Source organism: Seriola dumerili, unplaced genomic scaffold, assembly GCF_002260705.1.
Source record: "Seriola dumerili isolate Sdu_G_001 unplaced genomic scaffold, Sdu_1.0 BDQW01000052.1, whole genome shotgun sequence".
In the NCBI taxonomy this organism is placed as follows: Eukaryota; Metazoa; Chordata; class Actinopteri; order Carangiformes; family Carangidae; genus Seriola; species Seriola dumerili.
The window spans coordinates 19,050,065-19,067,460 of NW_019174307.1; the positions used below are offsets into that span (position 1 = coordinate 19,050,065).

Below are 17,396 nucleotides of genomic sequence, written 5' to 3' on the forward strand. Positions count from 1 at the left end.
ACAGATCGGGGCTGGAGAGGTTGTTAGCAGACAGTCGATCGGCGCAGGCCCAAAGGGATGTGTTGGTCAACGTCAAACAGGAAAACATTAACCTGATAAAGGAGCCTGATTAGCATCTCGACAAAAGGAGGAGAAAAAGACAGAAAGCCATTTACCTTTCTTTGTAATTACCAGGACGGCTGACTGTAAGCGTTACTCTCCCAGTGAATGACAGCTGGGCTGATTCAATATGAAAAGCAGCTGAGGAAAACCACAGTTAAGGGGAAACTACCATTTAATTCAGGCAGAAATCATCCGCATCACTGCACGCACCCACACACGCACACACACAAACACACACACACACTTTCAAAGATATACGTGAACACCCCATGGATATTTGCCACGGCCGTTTTTTGTTTTCCATCAAAATGAATAAAGAAAGAAAGAAAGAAAGAAAAAAAAGATGAAAATCACACTGGTGACAAAACGTTGAAGGCTGTTTGATATTAAACTCTAGACTCTTTATTATGAGTTCTGATACTGGACTTTTTTCTCCTCCCGGATTAGCAGGCAGATCTCTCATGAATATTTCAGTGTCCTTGAACGAGCAAAATGGGAGTAGACGGGAGGGGAACATGGAGGGCGTTGTTATACATCTCACATCTCATCATCACATGATGTGAGACTTTGGGCTAACGTCCAAATCCAAAAAAAATTAACACCATTAGAACATTAAATTTTATTTCAACCCGACTGTAGCATAAGCCACCTGCTGTTTCATGTTTTATCATACGTTAGTTATGTTGTTAAAGGATCAGTTTATACAAATGACTAAAATACATTTACCTGCAGTGGTTTCTTGATAGTTTTGTTTTTAATTTTCAAGGCTTTAAGATATCCACTTCTGATATTTTGGTCTCCTTCCAACAGAGGTAAAAGAAATTACATTTGTTGAAAAATTCCATTTAAATAAAATTTAAAAGCAAGAAAAAAAAATGTTGCACTTAAACTGGAGCATGTGGACTCAACATAGGTCGTAGGTCTGGAACAATGGCATAAAAGTTCCCTGCCAAATAAAGAGTTAACAAAAGCTGTTTTTGTTCGTTTTGCAAACTTTAGAGAATAAATGAGTTAACAGATTCTTTCATATCACTCCTGTTTTTCACTAATTGTTCTGTTAATCATTGTTCTGTTTATAATTGTTCTGTTAATAAATCTATTTTGGTGCAAAAACTTGAAAGTTAGACATAAACTCGATACTGTGTTTTTGCTTTTTACTACCAACATCAAACACACACTTTACATTCACAGACTTTTGAAAACTTCAGATGAGTCATGAGATTTCCATATGGTTGATACATCACAAGTGCCTCTCTTTTTAAACCTTTCTAGAGAGGTTGCCATGGCGCTCAGAGCTGCAGCAGCAGCAGCAGCAGCACAGCGGGAAAAACACGGTGGGAGGATGGGTTGTTCTCTCAGCAGGACTCTGTTTATCTTTTTCGTACATCTATGACCTGGTTTATTCAGTGGGCAAAGATGGAGGAAGCAATTTAGCAAATGGGACAACACAGAAATGACACGGTGTGGGAGATGACTGCCTGCCTGCCTGGAGGTGTGATGAAAGCACACCAAGCTATGGTGGCATGACAGGGTTAGGTTCTGAATTTATGTGCGACCTTACCATCGCAGGTGTGTGTGTTGCACAGGGCCTCTTCTGTGTGCAGTCCTATGCAGATGTCCCCTCCGTTGGAAGGCACAGGGCTGTTGCAAGAGCGCGTGCGTTGGTAGTGACCGCCGCCACAACCCACCGAGCACTGAGACCAGGACGACCAGCAGGACCACGCACCTTTCACTGTAACGCACACACGTACACGTTACAGAACATAATCCCATCCTGCCTTTGTAGATGTGATGAGACACACACTAATCCAAACTATCCTGGCTGCCAGTTAAGACTAATGTTCTTCTTAGTGGCAGACGCTATCAGGAAAAACATTTTCTTCAGTAAGCCTGGATTGATTTGGGCTCAGTTTGAATGTCACAATGACTTAAGACTTGGCGGCTGTGATGCTTGACTTCCTTAAGACTTCAAAGAAAAAGAAACATTCTTAAGTTCTTAAGTTTTGACCTATTAAATCCCAGAACAATAAAAACATCTTTAATATCTAAATATTTGGCCAATTTAAAAGACTCTAAGCTATGTGAAAAAAAAACTCTGTTAATACAAGTAACATTTCATATTGGTGGCCAGTATTTACAGACTTGCTCATGAAGACTTGTGACAAGACTCTGAGACCTGAACCTGCTCTGCTGGTATCTTTTCGCTCTGTGTTATTTGCCGGTTGCACCAGCTGAATGTTCCCCAAGGCTGCTAGTAAAATGTGTTTTTACCCTGAGGCAGAATTTATATCTGTTGCACCACCCGGGCACCTTAACGTGTTTTTAAATATTTAGATGTTGTTCAGACCTTTATCAGGTCAAATAAAAACTGTTCATTCACAGATTTTTTTTTTTACTTGCCTTCTCATGCTTGTTCATGTGAAATCTGATCACACGATTTTCATTTTAAACACATTTTTCATTCATGTTTGTCTTACTGCGCCCTGCACACAATGCAATACACAATACATTTTGTATTTCATATATTTTACCACTTAGTTTTCCACAGTTGCAATATCTTTTTGAGGTTTAGCTCTCTTGCTGATCATAGTCTACTTTGCCTTTGCCGTGTCCTGTCATTACTGTTGCATTTATTTAGTCTTTCCATGGGGACCGTTAATGTTTAATCTGATCTAATCAGAGGAGCATGACCGACTAATTGACTGGCTGGTTGAATGGCTGATGTCTGTCTGACTGACAGAGAGAAGCAGCGTTGCCAGGTAACGTCACAGCGCTGCAGAAAACTCCATTAGCTGAGTGGATTAGTGTGACATAGAGGCAGGAAGCAGGCTGTGGCCACTTAACTCTGACTAGCTCTCACAGCCAGCCACCGCTCTGCCCGACTGACTCTCTGACTAACTGGCTGTTTACCTGGCTGACTGGCTGAGTGTCTGACTCACTGAATTACTGAGCGGCTCACTGACTACCTGACTGACATACTGTTTTTATAGCTATTTGCCTGTCCTCCTGCTCAGAATAATGAAGTCAGAACGTGGTCAGAGTGGAATGCCTCTCGCTGTGTTTTCACCTGGTGCTAGCCAGACACCTGGCTTGTCATATCCATAGACTGTGGGTCATATCAGACACTAGGGTTAGGGGTGACGTTAGGGGGTGAGAGATGAAACCCAGTGCTTGTTTCAATTACACCATCTGTATTGATTGTTTTCACAGCAGAATGAATCGAAAGTCTAGCGACAACTTATAATCAACTCTCAAAGCGAACAATACATTGTTTCAAAACCAAAGACTCACAACATTATCAGGAGAGAACTAGGCTCCTGTCGTCAGAGGACACACAAATATGAATCTGTCGAACAATGAATTGCATTGTGATCTCTTGCATACTAATTAGGTAGAGTTAACATGTTCTGGCACTGGATCACAGCCACAACTACAGCTCCATTTCCAACCTTCATGTGTTTGTTTGGCCGCCTCCAAACAACAGCTGTAGAGACTTGAGACTAGACCTGACTGACTTGTCTCCTCTAGCTGAAGTCGTAACTCACACTTGACCTGAACTGACTCGGATTGACTGGAGACTTAATGTGTATTGAGCTGTGAATTGAGACTTGAGTCTTGGCTCGGACTGACTTGATGCTTGACGAGGAAGTGACTCGGAATGACTTCAGACGTGACTTTGACTTGTCCTGAATGACTTGAAAATTGATTTGAACTGAAGTTAGACTTGAGACGGGCTTCGTCAGCTGACTCGAGGCTTGACTTTGACTTGCTTTGAAAGATTTAGAATAACTGTGTTGATCTGATGTTTACAGGGTTTTTAATTGCACTCCTGAAGAAGAACTGCACCTTTGCAGTTTGCTAATGTACACTTGAAGTGACATGAGGCTGGCTTTGTTAATACTTCAGATAGGACTTGAACTTCACTCACAATAAGTACTTACGGACAGCTCTATAGTATAGTGGTTGATTTAAAACCAAGCCATGTTGAATACTGAATTAATAATTACCTTAAATATGAAGTCTGCAGGGACAGTGTTGCTCGTTTGACATTATGCCGTGGAACTGGGGATTCAGAATACAGACCTAACTTAAAGAGCTGCTTTTAGGTCACAACTTCTTGTAATGAAACTCATAATTGAATTCAGGCCACTTGTGACTTACCAACTAACTCAATGACTCTTTGTCTTACACACTCACTCACTCACAAACACACACACACACTCAGAAACCTGCTTCCTTCGCACATGCACTACCACGCATTTCAATCTCCTCTGCAATTTGTTTTATCTCCATCCTTCTCTCTGATCTCATCATCAATTGCTATTTCACACTCATTCTCTCTTTTGTCACTGGCCTCGTCCTTCTCACCTGCGTGTCTACCTGAGACAGACGCTTCCAGACCGGCTGCACTTGTGACACTGATTGCAAAAGGCTTCCTGATTGGCCGTCTCGCCTGGGCTTATTTAGGTTCTACGTGTCAGTCGCTAAGCAAACCAATAAAGATTTTCATGTACAACAACTGACATTTAAATACACTACAGAATGAATCATTAATTCATAAGGTACCAGCCATGACTATTTAAGGCGACCTCTTAAGAGGAGTTCAGCCCTCGTGTGTGCATGCCTGTCCTCGGTCTGGTTTAATAAGTGTAGCCTGTCAGTGCAGCAGCCTGTGGTCAGCAGAGTTTTAGGTCAGCTGATTATGGTTTGATGAGTAGTTTGAAATAGACAACTTCATTTGTTCAAGGACTCTCCCTGCACTGCTGCTGCTGCTGGTAACCATTAGCTAATGAAGCTAATGATCCACTATGCAGTATTTTACCATTGACCTCCCTCTGTCTCTGTCTCTACTTCTGCCTCAGTGTGCATGTCTTTTCTTTATGAACCCATAAGATACTCCAGAGGTCAACTAACAGACTTCCTGCATTCATGTTGCATGGGAGAGTAAAAAAACAAACAGCACATGTTTTGTTTGTATCATTTTGCAGACTTTGGTGCCAGATATGCACTTTAGGTAAATTCTTTCTTATCTTGCCAATTTAAAGCTGGAGATATTTGTTGAAAATCTTTATTTGATTTATCTGATTTTAAAATGTATTCTATGCTTCAATAGACATATATTGTGCTGTACTATATTAAAGAGATCATCACCTGTTATCCATTAGATAAAACATGACAGAAAAGGTGCCATCAGCAGCCTTAATGACTGTACTTGTGTTTTCTTTTATTCTTCTTTAAAAATGTAGAGATTTTATGCCCCCGTATCTAAAAACGAGGTTTTCTGCTCACAGAAGAAAACACTGTTCACCGCAGCTGGCAGTAAACAAGGTCATCTTGCTTCAAGCACAGGTCAGAATAGAAAGTGAGGAGACAAATGTTGAAAGGATGCACATATGGTGTTCATTGTACGAGTCCTTTAAAGTAAATAAAAAGAAAAATGAATTGTGAAACTACAGTGTTTTTTTTAGCCCAGATTTTTGTATTATTGAGCAATTTGTAACTGATTTTCAAAAGAAAATCTAAATAAAAAAAGAATATTTGTTTTCTCCCTTTATTCTAAATGAGCCCTAAGTAGTACTAGTCATGTAGACAATGGTTTTTGGTGTGTCTTCGCTCACCAGGACATGCCTGGACATTACAGTCCTGGTACTCCACAGGCGAGCCACGGCACGCAACAGGAGCACTCTTCCCCTCCGGCCCAGCACAGGTTCGCCGACGGGTGCGGTAACCTTTGGCACAGCTCTGTGAGCAGCTTGACCAGGTCTCCCATGATGACCAGCCAGCGCCCGCCACTCTCACCACCGGTGTCTTCAAGAGCTCCTCGACGAGGGCTGGTGAGAGAAGAAAGCCGGGAAAAGAAAAAAGAAAAGAAAGGTTCCAGGTTATATTAAAGTCACAAAATATATTCAGTGCTGGTCGACCAAGAGTAAAGAATTTAAAGAGAGATATGAAGCATGCAAATTCTTTGAGTGTAAGTCTCACAGAGTATATGACTTTGCCAGCAGGCAAATTTCTCTCTCTGTCCTTCTCTCAAACTCTATCTGTGTCTCTCATGTCGGCGTTTCATCAGTTTGTCAGAGTCGATGCGGCCCCCCAGGAGGCTGACAGAGGGGGGGGGGGGCAGGTAATCGATTCAGGACAGGGGGGCATGAAAAAGCCACCAGCGGAGAGCAATGGATTATGACCCTGTGTAGCTGTCTCAGTGTTAATGTGTGTGTGTGAGTGCTGGACTGTGACCCCTTCACTAACAGCATTTAGGGAGGCTAACAGGTCTACAGGAGAGCCCTTTCAGCATGTCACGCTCCAACTGGGAGAAATGCAGGAGAAACGCTGCTGCCTCCTCACTGTCTTCATACAGTGGCTATTTTGTGGTGTGTGTGTGTGTGTTTGGTAAGTGTGCAGTGCTGTGTGTGTCTTTGAGTGAGTACACATAAACACACAAACACACAGATAGCAGATTATCATCCTATTGAAAATTCCCCACACATGCACTAAAAAGAAAACATCTTTCCTGTCTCTGCACATTTTCTTTTGTATCGACTCCCACTTAAAACTCAGATAATTATAGTTAAAGGGAAAATCCACACAGAATACATATTATTATTTATTCCCATATAAATGAAGGCAGGCTGCTGTGTCCTCAAGGTGGATATTGGAGCATTAAAGTTGAACTGACTATGTCATCAAGTGACTTTAACATTCAGTTTATTTATAGCGCAGCATTACCCCAAGGAGTCTCTGCACAGATTACAGAATAAATAAAAACATCCGACACACACCATGGCCACACAAACACATGAATCATAGAATATAATGATTAATGGTGATAACAGAGACAATTAAAATACAGTTAAAGTGAGGGGTTAATAGTTATTAGGTAGAAGGTTATTCAGCCAGTTAAAACAGATGGGTTCTGAGCCTACATTTGATAAAGTGAGAGCCCACCTCCGTCTCATTCAAAAGGAAGGGAGTGCTGTGAGCAAAGGCTTGATCCTGTAGGAACAGTTAGATATCCAGCACCGAGTGTAACGGCGGGAACACACTGCCTGTGTGGCAGCTGCGTCGCCGAACTGCTGTGTGTTCACACTGGTTGCATCTCTGCTGTGTTGCTGCTACTGCCAGCTCTGTCTTTCTATATAGACTTTGCAGGCTACTCGAATGTTGGATTTCTTTTCATTATAAATTGATTTCTGATTCATTTTTGACAGAAAATGTCACTTAAGTGCAACTGTCTCCACATGCAGGTACTAAAATGGTTTAAAAATATACAGTATTTCTGTTTCTTTATGTCTAATATATTCAGATTCAACCTAAACATAGACAACTATAGTGAAAGGTGTGAATTTTATGTAATGTTGCTGGTATGATGATAACAACAGCAGGTCTTTTCTCTGTCTATTTTTGCTGTGGGCTGCGCGCATCTCACGTGAAGAATAGGCGAGGCGACGAATCTCTAGATCATGTGACACAGCCGTGAGGCATGAAATGCACATGTGACGCAGCCAGCGTGTCGACTCTAGCCCCTTAACATGGGCGCTGAAATTAAATCCAAGACATTCTGCAGCTGCCACGCACCCAGTGTGCTCCTGCCTCCTGTTCATAGTGTGTGATGAGCGTTTATCCCAGTTTAAGTAAGTAAAATTGTACACTTGGGAGGTCACTTTATCACCAAAGCCTGTGTGATGTGGGGCCTTTAAAGGATTTATGAGGAGGGCCCCGTCAGCTAATGTGTGAATTCTATTTTATGGTAGCTTTTCCCTTTGAGTGTATAGCTGTAATTTACCGACATGCACAGACCTGAACACATCACTGTATCTGTCAGCTGGTTAACTTACTGTCTGTCTCACAGGCTGCTGTACCATCGTTGGGACAGAAGCGCGTCTCCACCTTCCTGCGTCCGATCTGCAGCTCGTGGGGATCAGACAGGTGCGCTCGGCACATGTAGCGCATCCTCTGCTCCTGACGAGCTCCGCCCTGCGTTACATTGACGGGCATCCAAGGTGTCCAAGGTGTGTTCCTCTTCACCTCTGGACACGCCTCCAGGTTACAGGCCTTGTATTCCTGGAAGTAAAAGGTGGCGGAAGTCCATTAATTATTGAAATACTTTTTATATCAATCTTCAAACGTCATCAATTTCATCCCAATCTCTGACTCTTGTTAAGATGGCAAACAAAGGTGTCTCCTGTACTGTGTATGTACTGTGTGCACAGTGATACTGAAATATTGACACTGAAATTAAAATGTTCTCTGTTTTTCGGCTGAAAACTGAGCTGCAGGTGGTCCCCAGAGATTGTCAATCATTGCACAGGGGTGAAAAACATTCTGCATTTTCTGCATAAAAAAAGGAAATGTGACATTTTGTTTTGACATTAAGGATTTCATTGACATTTAACAGACATTTTCTGTAAACAACAGGCTAAATGTGAACATACACTCACTGTACTTACTCAAGCTGAGCCATTCAAGGTCAGGGGAGAAAATTGAAAATGTGTCTGTATTTATCTCCACTGTCATCATCACCCGCTCACCTCTATAATGATTTTGGCCTCACTTCATTAAAGTATCATTGTTGAGCCTCCAACACACAGGAATGAACATTTTCTACAGCAACAGCACGTCTCTGTTCAGAAAAAAATTTAATTTATCCTTTCACAAATGTCTGCTTTGAAGAGGGAATTTGCATTTGATCTACGAGTTCTGTCACAGAGGCAAGGAGACGGATTCTGCTGAGGCTGACAAATGTTCTTCTGCGTCTTTGTTTGTAAAATCGATGTCGAATTTGTGTGTGTATAGTATATTTCCTACCAGTGCACATCCCGGGCAGCTGTTGCCATTCTCACAAGTGCGGACCCTGGAGTGGACACCACCCCCGCACTCGGTGCTGCACTTGGTCCACGATCCCCATGGAGACCAGAAGATAGGCTGAGGACAGGACACCCCTTCATTGCAGAACCTGTGGCGGTGGTGGGAGAGCAGGTGGGGGAGTTTAAGAGGAACTTAGTCATAGCGATCAGTGGCAGATATTTGTATTTATTACAGTTTTGGAAGGCACTGATGTCCCACTGATGGTGGCAGATATGAAAACACTTAAAGGCTTATTTTGGATCTGTTTTGTTGTTTATATTAAACCTGTTGGGACATCCTGTGAGACTTTCTTTGACAAGCCCCAAAAGACACAAACACAGTTTTGGTATCTAGTGAGCAAAGACGGGATAAATCTAATCTCTCTGGCTCGTACCGTAGCACTCATAATATGACTGTCGCATTTATCAATTTCAGCGTGTTTGCTTACTTTATTAGTACAGGTGCTCTCAGCAGGAGATGATATTAGAAGATGATGTCACTAATTGATTGGAAAGAAGCATTTTTATCATTTCATCCTCACCTCTCGTCCCTGCTCGGCCCCACGCACACACGGCCGCCGTGCCGGGGTGAAGGGTTGTTACAAGAGCGCTGTCGCAGCTCGAAGCCTGTGCCACAGGTTGTGCTGCACTGTCCCCATGACGACCAGGGCGTCCAGCCTCCGTTTCTATAGCAACAGACATATGGAAAAGTATTAACAACCTATTTCACGGTGGTTCAAAAACCTGCATAATTATTTACCAGTGCTTTTAGTATTACTCTTTAACAGGGTGTTTTCTAATGCTCAGGGGAGAAAAAAAAAAAAAGCTTTTTAGTTTTGTCTAATTATTGGTCTGATTCTGAGCTTCTGGAAACAAAAATGCAAACACACACAGTGAGCACATTTGACTGGGAAACATTCATTCAATTTGCTTAAGTGCTTTGTTCCTGGGTAGTACTCCTCATGATTTAATTGCCACTTTCTGCAAAAGCACAATTCAATTTCGACACCAAGGATTAAATCTGGCACAGCTATCCAGTGGGATGAAAGTGCCTAATCTTTTTCTCTCTGCTCTGCTCTCTTTAACACTGATTGGCCAATTCCCCGGCATACAGAGGTGGTGAGAGGTGTCACAGGGAGAACCTGGATGTCACCTGCATTTTCTAATAAGATTCACCTTCATGATCCATCTCATATTCGGTCAGAGCGCAAAAAGCGGCCTGAGGTGCATGCTTCAAAATCAGTCAGGACATTGCTGCTATAATAATAGAGTTTAAAGTTCCTATATTGTGTAAAGTGAGAATTCCATGTCTTTTTTGATTATAAAGCAGGACTAGGTTTTATATTAATACTGTGAAGGTATCAAAGTACTTAGTCCTCAGAGAAATGCACACAGCCTGTATTGAGAAACTGAGCCTTAAAACGAGCCATCAGGACTTCTGTAACTTTGTGATGTCACAACAAAGCAGTCACTACTCTCAGACATGCCCAAAGCCCGCCCACCTGGATCCACCATCCAACCTTGCAGGATTTGGTTTACCTCAAATCTGTTATATTTTTTTTCAATCACTCAGAAAACAGTCAGCCAATCAGAAGAGAGGCTCAGACTCTCTCTTCTGATTGGCTCAATGACCAAAGAGAAGCCTGAGAGATGAGATGTAAAACTACGATGAGATGGTTTTGGTTCTTAAAACCACAAATGTATCTTCTTATGGATCAACTCTTCTCATTCATTTTTGACACAGGAAACGTGTAAAATATGGGACCTTTAAGAAGAGTGTGCCTGATCCTGGACCGGACTCATCTGCAAAATGACAAGCTTGATGTGCTGAATCACAGTAAACACTTGTAATAGTTTCAATTTGACAATGTCCAGTAGACTTGGCCAAAAAACATGATAGGATCACACCATCTTGTTATTTATGATATACTCTAGATCTTATTATTCATCAGTATATTTGCTATCATTTATTATTTTTGAGGCTATACCGCAGACCCACAGCATCAGTTTGGTTTTTGGCAGGGCATGTTTGCACATTAGTAAAGTACCTTTCTAATATGGAGAAATGCTCTACGTAACGCAAAGAAATCCATTAGACAAACAGTTAAAATACAATGAAGAGAGAAATAAAATCAAATAAAGTGGAATAAAATTAAATAAGCTACAAAAAATAACAGACAAGGAATGGGGTCTAAGTAGGTTTACACTGCAGTAATCAGATGCCAAAATTAAATAAAGGAAACGTGCAGAGAAGAGAAATGAATAAATCTGCAAAGTAGCTAAAAGCAGCTTCACTGTGTTTTGGTTCTTACTCAGGATAGTACAGACTGACAGTCCTAAAGGTCTAAGGGACCTACAGGGTTTATATTCTTCAAGCCTATCAGAAATGTACTTTGCCCACAGGCTGCTGAGTAATTTAAAAACCAGCAACAGCTGTAGAATCTATCCTGAAGCTAACTGGGAGCCAGTGTAAAGATTAAAGAACAGAATTTAATGTGCTTTGTTCTCCCGGTTCTTGTAGGAACTCTGGCATTTCTGAATGTGCTGCAGTTTTCTAATTGTAATTATAAGAAGACAGGACAAGAGACTGTGGCGATAATTCATCCTGTTGGGGATGAAGGAATGAATGACTTTCTCCAATTCCTGTCTGAGCATAATCCTTTTAGTTCTTGATTCTTGTTTTACATGATAAAGGGCAGATTCAGATGCTGCCTCGATGTGAGATCTGAGTGGATTAAAACCTCCCGAGATTTCTGACTTGGTCTTTTCACCTTATACTTCTTCCTCTTCCTTGTTAGAAAACAGTGATTTCTTTGTCTTTTTTCAACTGATTGAAAACATCTTTCCAACTAGTAATATAATATATAACACAGTGTTATTATCTGTTATACTGTAGTCATTGTAATATTACTTCTTAAGACCTTTACTTTATAATAACCTTTATATTAATTATCTTTAAGTCGTAAAGTATTATCATATTAATACATTTAAAATGAAAATTCAAGATTATGTTCATTATTATAAAGTGATTTTATCATCATCATCATCATCATCATCACCACCACCACATCTTTTCCTTTCCCGACCTGGAGCAGTTGGCGACTTCGATGGTGGGGCCCTCGCAGTTTTTGCCCCCACATCGAGGGGCGGGGCTGTCACAAGACCTGGAGCGACACAAACAGGAGCTCACGCCATCCACACCGTCATCGTTGTTGCAGGGTTGCCATGGCGCCCAGGGTCCGAAGCCACCATTGGTGGTCTGGTTCCGCAGCTGGACAACAAACGTCAGTCGTGATGAGAGAGGGGTTCGGTTAACAGACATCAGTCTGAGTTATTCAACCATACAACACGTGTGTGTCAGTGACCACAGTGAGTATATTGTATAAGTAGTGTCAGAGTGCAGGACTTTCCCTTCAAAGATGGAGAGAGAGAGTTTTCAGGGGATTATACAGGAATAGATTTACTGCAATTCACTTCAGTCAAATTCAGTCCAGTTGATCTAATTCATCTAATCTAATTTATCAATTCACTTTCCTTTCTTCCTCTACTGCTTCAATATTCAGTCCTGTCTGGTACAACACACTGAGAAGTCATTAGTCATGGACGAAGCCAACCGCTGTGATATGTGAAAGATGACACCAAGACAGCCCCACCGGGACAGACATGAGGCCGTGTCAGCCTCTCTTTACAGTAAGCGCTGCAGTGACGTCATCACTCTTACCGGACAAACGGTGATGTTCTGCTTCCACTGGCTCATGTTGGAGCTGTCCTCCAGCGTGGTGCATCTGCGCTGCCTGAAGTCCCAGCCGCAGTAGGGGTCCCTCGCCTCCAAGCACAGCCTGCAGGGGACAGGAGGGAGGAAGAGTGTGTTGTCAGCAAAGTAAGGACTTTAATTGTTAAACAAAGACAGTGCACATTAATAAACATTACAGTGAATGTACCAGAGTTAAACAAAAAGTATTTTACATCTGCATTCCCTGGACAGATGTGTAGACAGTCTGAAATAATTGAAATAAATTTAAATGAAACAAAATAAAGTCAATATGTTTAAAGAGCAACTTTATAACCATGCCCCCCTCAATTATGCAAAATATATATAATAATAATATATCATATGAAATAAAGTAAATTCAAATGCAGTCCACGCCAGAGTTGGGTATGTTTATACAGATAGAGTTTATTTCTGTTTTACATGTGTTGGACTGAACGTGATGTTGTCTTGTTCTCTTGTACAAATCAACATAATTGATTTTTTTTTTTTTTTTTTTTTTTGCAGATTTCAAATTCACAAAAATTTTCTCTGCAAAAACCAAAGAACTGCTGCTGCAGTGAACACTGTCGACCAGGACCTGAATGAGTTGATGGTAAAATTAGAGATTTTGGATTTCATGTTTTAAAAGTTTTTAAAAATATATATATATATATAAATACAAAAAATAAAAAAAAATATACAGTGAAATTGTGTAGGAGAAGAAGTTAATTAAATAAAGACAGCGTGAAAAGTCCAGTGTTTAAACACCGAGGCACCACTGTGACCAAGCCTCTCACACAAACACTATACATGGTACATCACCCAAACAGAGATTAAATATTTGTAAGCTCCACCAGTAAAACAGAGGCTTAATGACAGCTAATTAAATCTAAAGCTGTTAATGATGAGGCTAAGCCACCAGAGCTGATCTTGATGCCTCAGGAAAACAGGATAAAAGGCATCTGAATAACTCCTCTCTCCTCTCAAAGACTCCCCTCCACTTTCTGCCTCCCTTCCTTTCTCTCCTTCATATCCCCCCTTTTGTCCTTCTCTTTCTTCATCTATCCTCCCTCTCCCTCTCGACTCCTTCGTGACATCGCTGTAGCTCCCTTTCCTCTGCTCTCTCCATTCAGCTGAAAGGAGAGATTCTTGTTGTTGCTGTATTTTTTTTTTTTTTTTCTTTGCTGGCACAGACCATCGTGGTTTATTTGAAGAGCCCTGCAGTGTTTTAGCCTGGAGGTTGAAGAATCTCCAAGTGTTGATACAGCTCTCTGTGCCAGGTCTGGGGCTCCACGGTGAACCCGGGGTCGGCTTACATCCAACAGACCTAACTGCTTCGCCAGCACATCAGAGGTGACCCCACAAAGAGAGAGCGTGAGCGAGCGCAGGAGGAGAAAGAGAGAGAGAGAGGGAGAGAGAGGGAGAGAGAGAAAGAGAGAGAGAGAGAGAGAGAGAGAGGTCGTGTTCTTTGGTGATCTGTGGCACAGACAGAACAGGAAGACTTCCTCCAAGAGCGTGATGTATTCACTGCTAACCTTCTTGTGTGTCATTTTAATTAAGTGACACTATTACAGCGACGCTGGATGCAATCTCCAATACGGATGAAACAATAATCATAATGAGTTTGGCCACAAATTCACAGTTCAGTGAACCTAATGGCCCATTTGAAAGGGCATAGGGAGGAGCGTGTTGCCATTTTGGCTCAAGGTCGACCATATTGTATCTGTGATAGCTTTGATGTGTGGCTTTGCGTCGTCATCATAGCTGGAGAATTCTCATTTGGCTTTCTGATTACTAACACACTCACCTCCAACACACACACACACACACACACCATTACAGGGATCAGCTAAGCGGAACAATTAATAAGTGCGTCTTTCAAGGATGGAATAAATAATGTTTTATGAAAGGGAGAGATGGGAGAGATTTGAGGCCTAATTAGCTCTGGATAAAGTGTGCCGCAAGGCAGACAGGGAGGCTTCTGACCTAAGGGAAAGACACATTTAGTCTTGGATTCACCCTGTTTGCATTAAGTCAGAGGAAAACGCTCGACAAAATATGAAAAAAGGACGACTGCGGCTCAACTGAGTTCATGCTCTAAGCTCTTAAGACCAGAAAAAATGTTATCAGCTTGAAAGAAATGCTGACAAATTGATAGCAGTGGAGGTGAGGATAGGGGTCAGTGCTGGAGGAAAACTATATTAACACATCTGCAGGCACATGTGTGGTGTGTGCTGACAAGAACACACACACACCTAAAACACAAGGTATGCAAGTTGTCCCAAATCCATATGGCCAAAAGTATATGAACAGATACATATACACACACACACATACTCCAAAAGTATCTATACTTTTGTGTACTTTATGTCTGGAGCTACTTTTTGTGGTTTTTCTTAGTTTGGGTAAGTCCCCTTAGTTCCAGTTATGAAAACTGCCACAGTATATAATTCCTGTTTCAACATGATAGTGCCGCCCTGCACAAAACCAGGTCCATGAAGACATGGTTTTCCCAGTTTGGTGTGGAAGAACTTGACTGGCCTGCATAGTGTCCTGACCTCAACCCCATCCTTAGTAGCAGTAGAATAGTACCATAGACTGTAAATAAAGATGGACGTAGCTTCAGTGACGTCAACCGTAGGTTTCCAAAGAGCGGTTTTGAAGCTCAGAGCGGGCTGCTCTGCTGTCGCCATCTTGCCAGTACCTGACTGTGCCGAACTCCTGGCTAATCCAATAATGGGCAAAGTGTGGAGAGCATACACTCACCCACCTGTTACTCAAAGTGGCATGCCTTCAATTATGCAGAGCCCTAAGCCTTGATAAAAATGAAATGCGTGAGTTAAATAAAAATTCGCCCCCGTTCAGTTGTCATGAAGAAGGAAATTAGAGACCGTTTTGTACCAGGTTGTAAACATGTTTATTTCTGCTGTAAAGTTGTACATTCTAACATGGGAATCTCTGGGGATTGACTCACTTTTCGAGCCCGCCTCAAGTGGTCATTCGCAGAAGTGCAGTTTTTGGTACTTCTGTGCTGGCTTCATTTTTCAGCCTTGGAGGTTGCCGCTTGGTTAATACCCATGGTTTTAGAAGGAGCTGTTCAATTACATACAAGTGCAATGTCCAAATACTTTTGGCTGTGTAATTCTAATCAAGTCTTGAGTATGTATAGTTGGGTGTTTACACTGGAAGACACCAAAAATGACTCCATTATCTAGTGGTAGCAGCAGTAGTGTAGTTATATACAGTATTACATACTGCATCGTTTTCTGCACAACAGTAAAGGACAATGATTTCTTCTACACTTATAGCAAAAGAAGTATGTTGTAACATATATAGCATACATAGTATATTCTACTAGTATAATATGGGATTAGGGCACAGCACAAGATTGCAGTCTCAGAATTTCGCCCAATCATTTCCTTCACTAGGGGCCATTTAATAAACAAGAATTTACTATGACAGAGAGAAAAGGGGGCGTACTGAGGCATTAAGCTCTCACTCTGACCTTTCTGCAGCTGCATTAAACATCAGCCAAATACTCTCCATGCCTTCTTGTCCTGACCGCTCAGTTTTTTTAAAACAAGACCCCTGTAAAAGTCAATTAGGAGCACTGTGTGTGGAGTCGGGGCCGTGTAATGGGAATAGAAAAGCTAATTTCTCTAACAGGCAGTGCATTGGGATGTCAGCCGGGACAGTCTGGCTGAGTCTGCAGATACACTGGAATCTGAGTCATCTTTACTGTATGAGATTGTGTGTGTGTCTGAAAGAGAGAGTGTGTACATAATCAAGTGTGTTTTCTGAATGCCCGTCCATTTGTGTACACCGGAAGGGCGTGTCTTTGCACTCTGGTTTTGCCGCCATGTGTGAGAGCATCTCTTTGACGAGCCTGCAGGGCACCGGCTGATATTTAATTCAGCAGCGTGCGTGCCCAGTGGCACACTATATCAAAACAGAGAAGCCATGGAACATGGCCTGTTAAATGTTAAACAGACTGAGCGGCAAAACCCACCAGCCCATATAACAATATGTCTGGACAATTGGCATCGGAAGATAAATCTGCCGGATTCTCTCGGTGGGGGTGTAATTGACATTTTAAATCGTTTGCGAATGCTGTAAAAACCAGCGTCTCCTTTTATTACAGACCCTTTAACAACTAGACATAAAAACAATAGTTCACCTCGTCTTTAATGGCAGGCCATCAGTGTATAATTGCAAATATGATCACCAGAACTGATAAATTATGGATTGGAATCATTATTAGCTATAGCGCTGACACTCTGGGAATACGTTAGTAAAGGCTGTCTGGAGGGTCTGACTTGGTTAAACATATGTCTGCATATGCCTGCCTCTCTCCATCTCTCCACACAAGCTATGTCTTTTTTTTTCTTTTTTTTTTTTTTTGCAACCACTCTCAGGAGACCACCGCTGACAGGCTCTTGCTCCTCATCCTCTCTCCAGGGGGAGAGAGCTCGTCCCTGGGAGATTTTTTTCCCCACTGTGCTGGGCTGATGGCCATTTAGGAAGTCTGCTCATGATGAATCAGAAACGCAGACAACTCCTGCTAGCATTCAGCGCTAATACATCCAATTAGGCCCAGTTGGAGCCAGGCTGAAGAGTGATGGTGCAGGGTCCAAAATAAAAAAGTGAGATGGCTGTCTGCCCAAAAACGCCTGCTGTCCTCCATGTACAATTTCAGCCCC

General features: G+C 41.9%; 1 protein-coding gene across 1 annotated transcript in view; it reads right to left on the minus strand.

Moving 5' to 3' along the window:
* sema5b (semaphorin 5B) overlaps nucleotides 1-17,396 on the minus strand; it is a 139,177-nt gene that overhangs the window by 8,861 nt on the left and 112,920 nt on the right. The window contains exons 12-18 of the mRNA XM_022740840.1: nucleotides 12,667-12,784; nucleotides 12,032-12,216; nucleotides 9,488-9,631; nucleotides 8,908-9,055; nucleotides 7,938-8,163; nucleotides 5,721-5,933; nucleotides 1,664-1,834 (exon numbers count right to left, since the gene is read on the minus strand). Of these exons, the coding sequence (XP_022596561.1) occupies nucleotides 1,664-1,834; nucleotides 5,721-5,933; nucleotides 7,938-8,163; nucleotides 8,908-9,055; nucleotides 9,488-9,631; nucleotides 12,032-12,216; nucleotides 12,667-12,784 (1,205 nt within the window). The remainder of the gene's footprint in view (nucleotides 1-1,663; nucleotides 1,835-5,720; nucleotides 5,934-7,937; nucleotides 8,164-8,907; nucleotides 9,056-9,487; nucleotides 9,632-12,031; nucleotides 12,217-12,666; nucleotides 12,785-17,396) is intronic.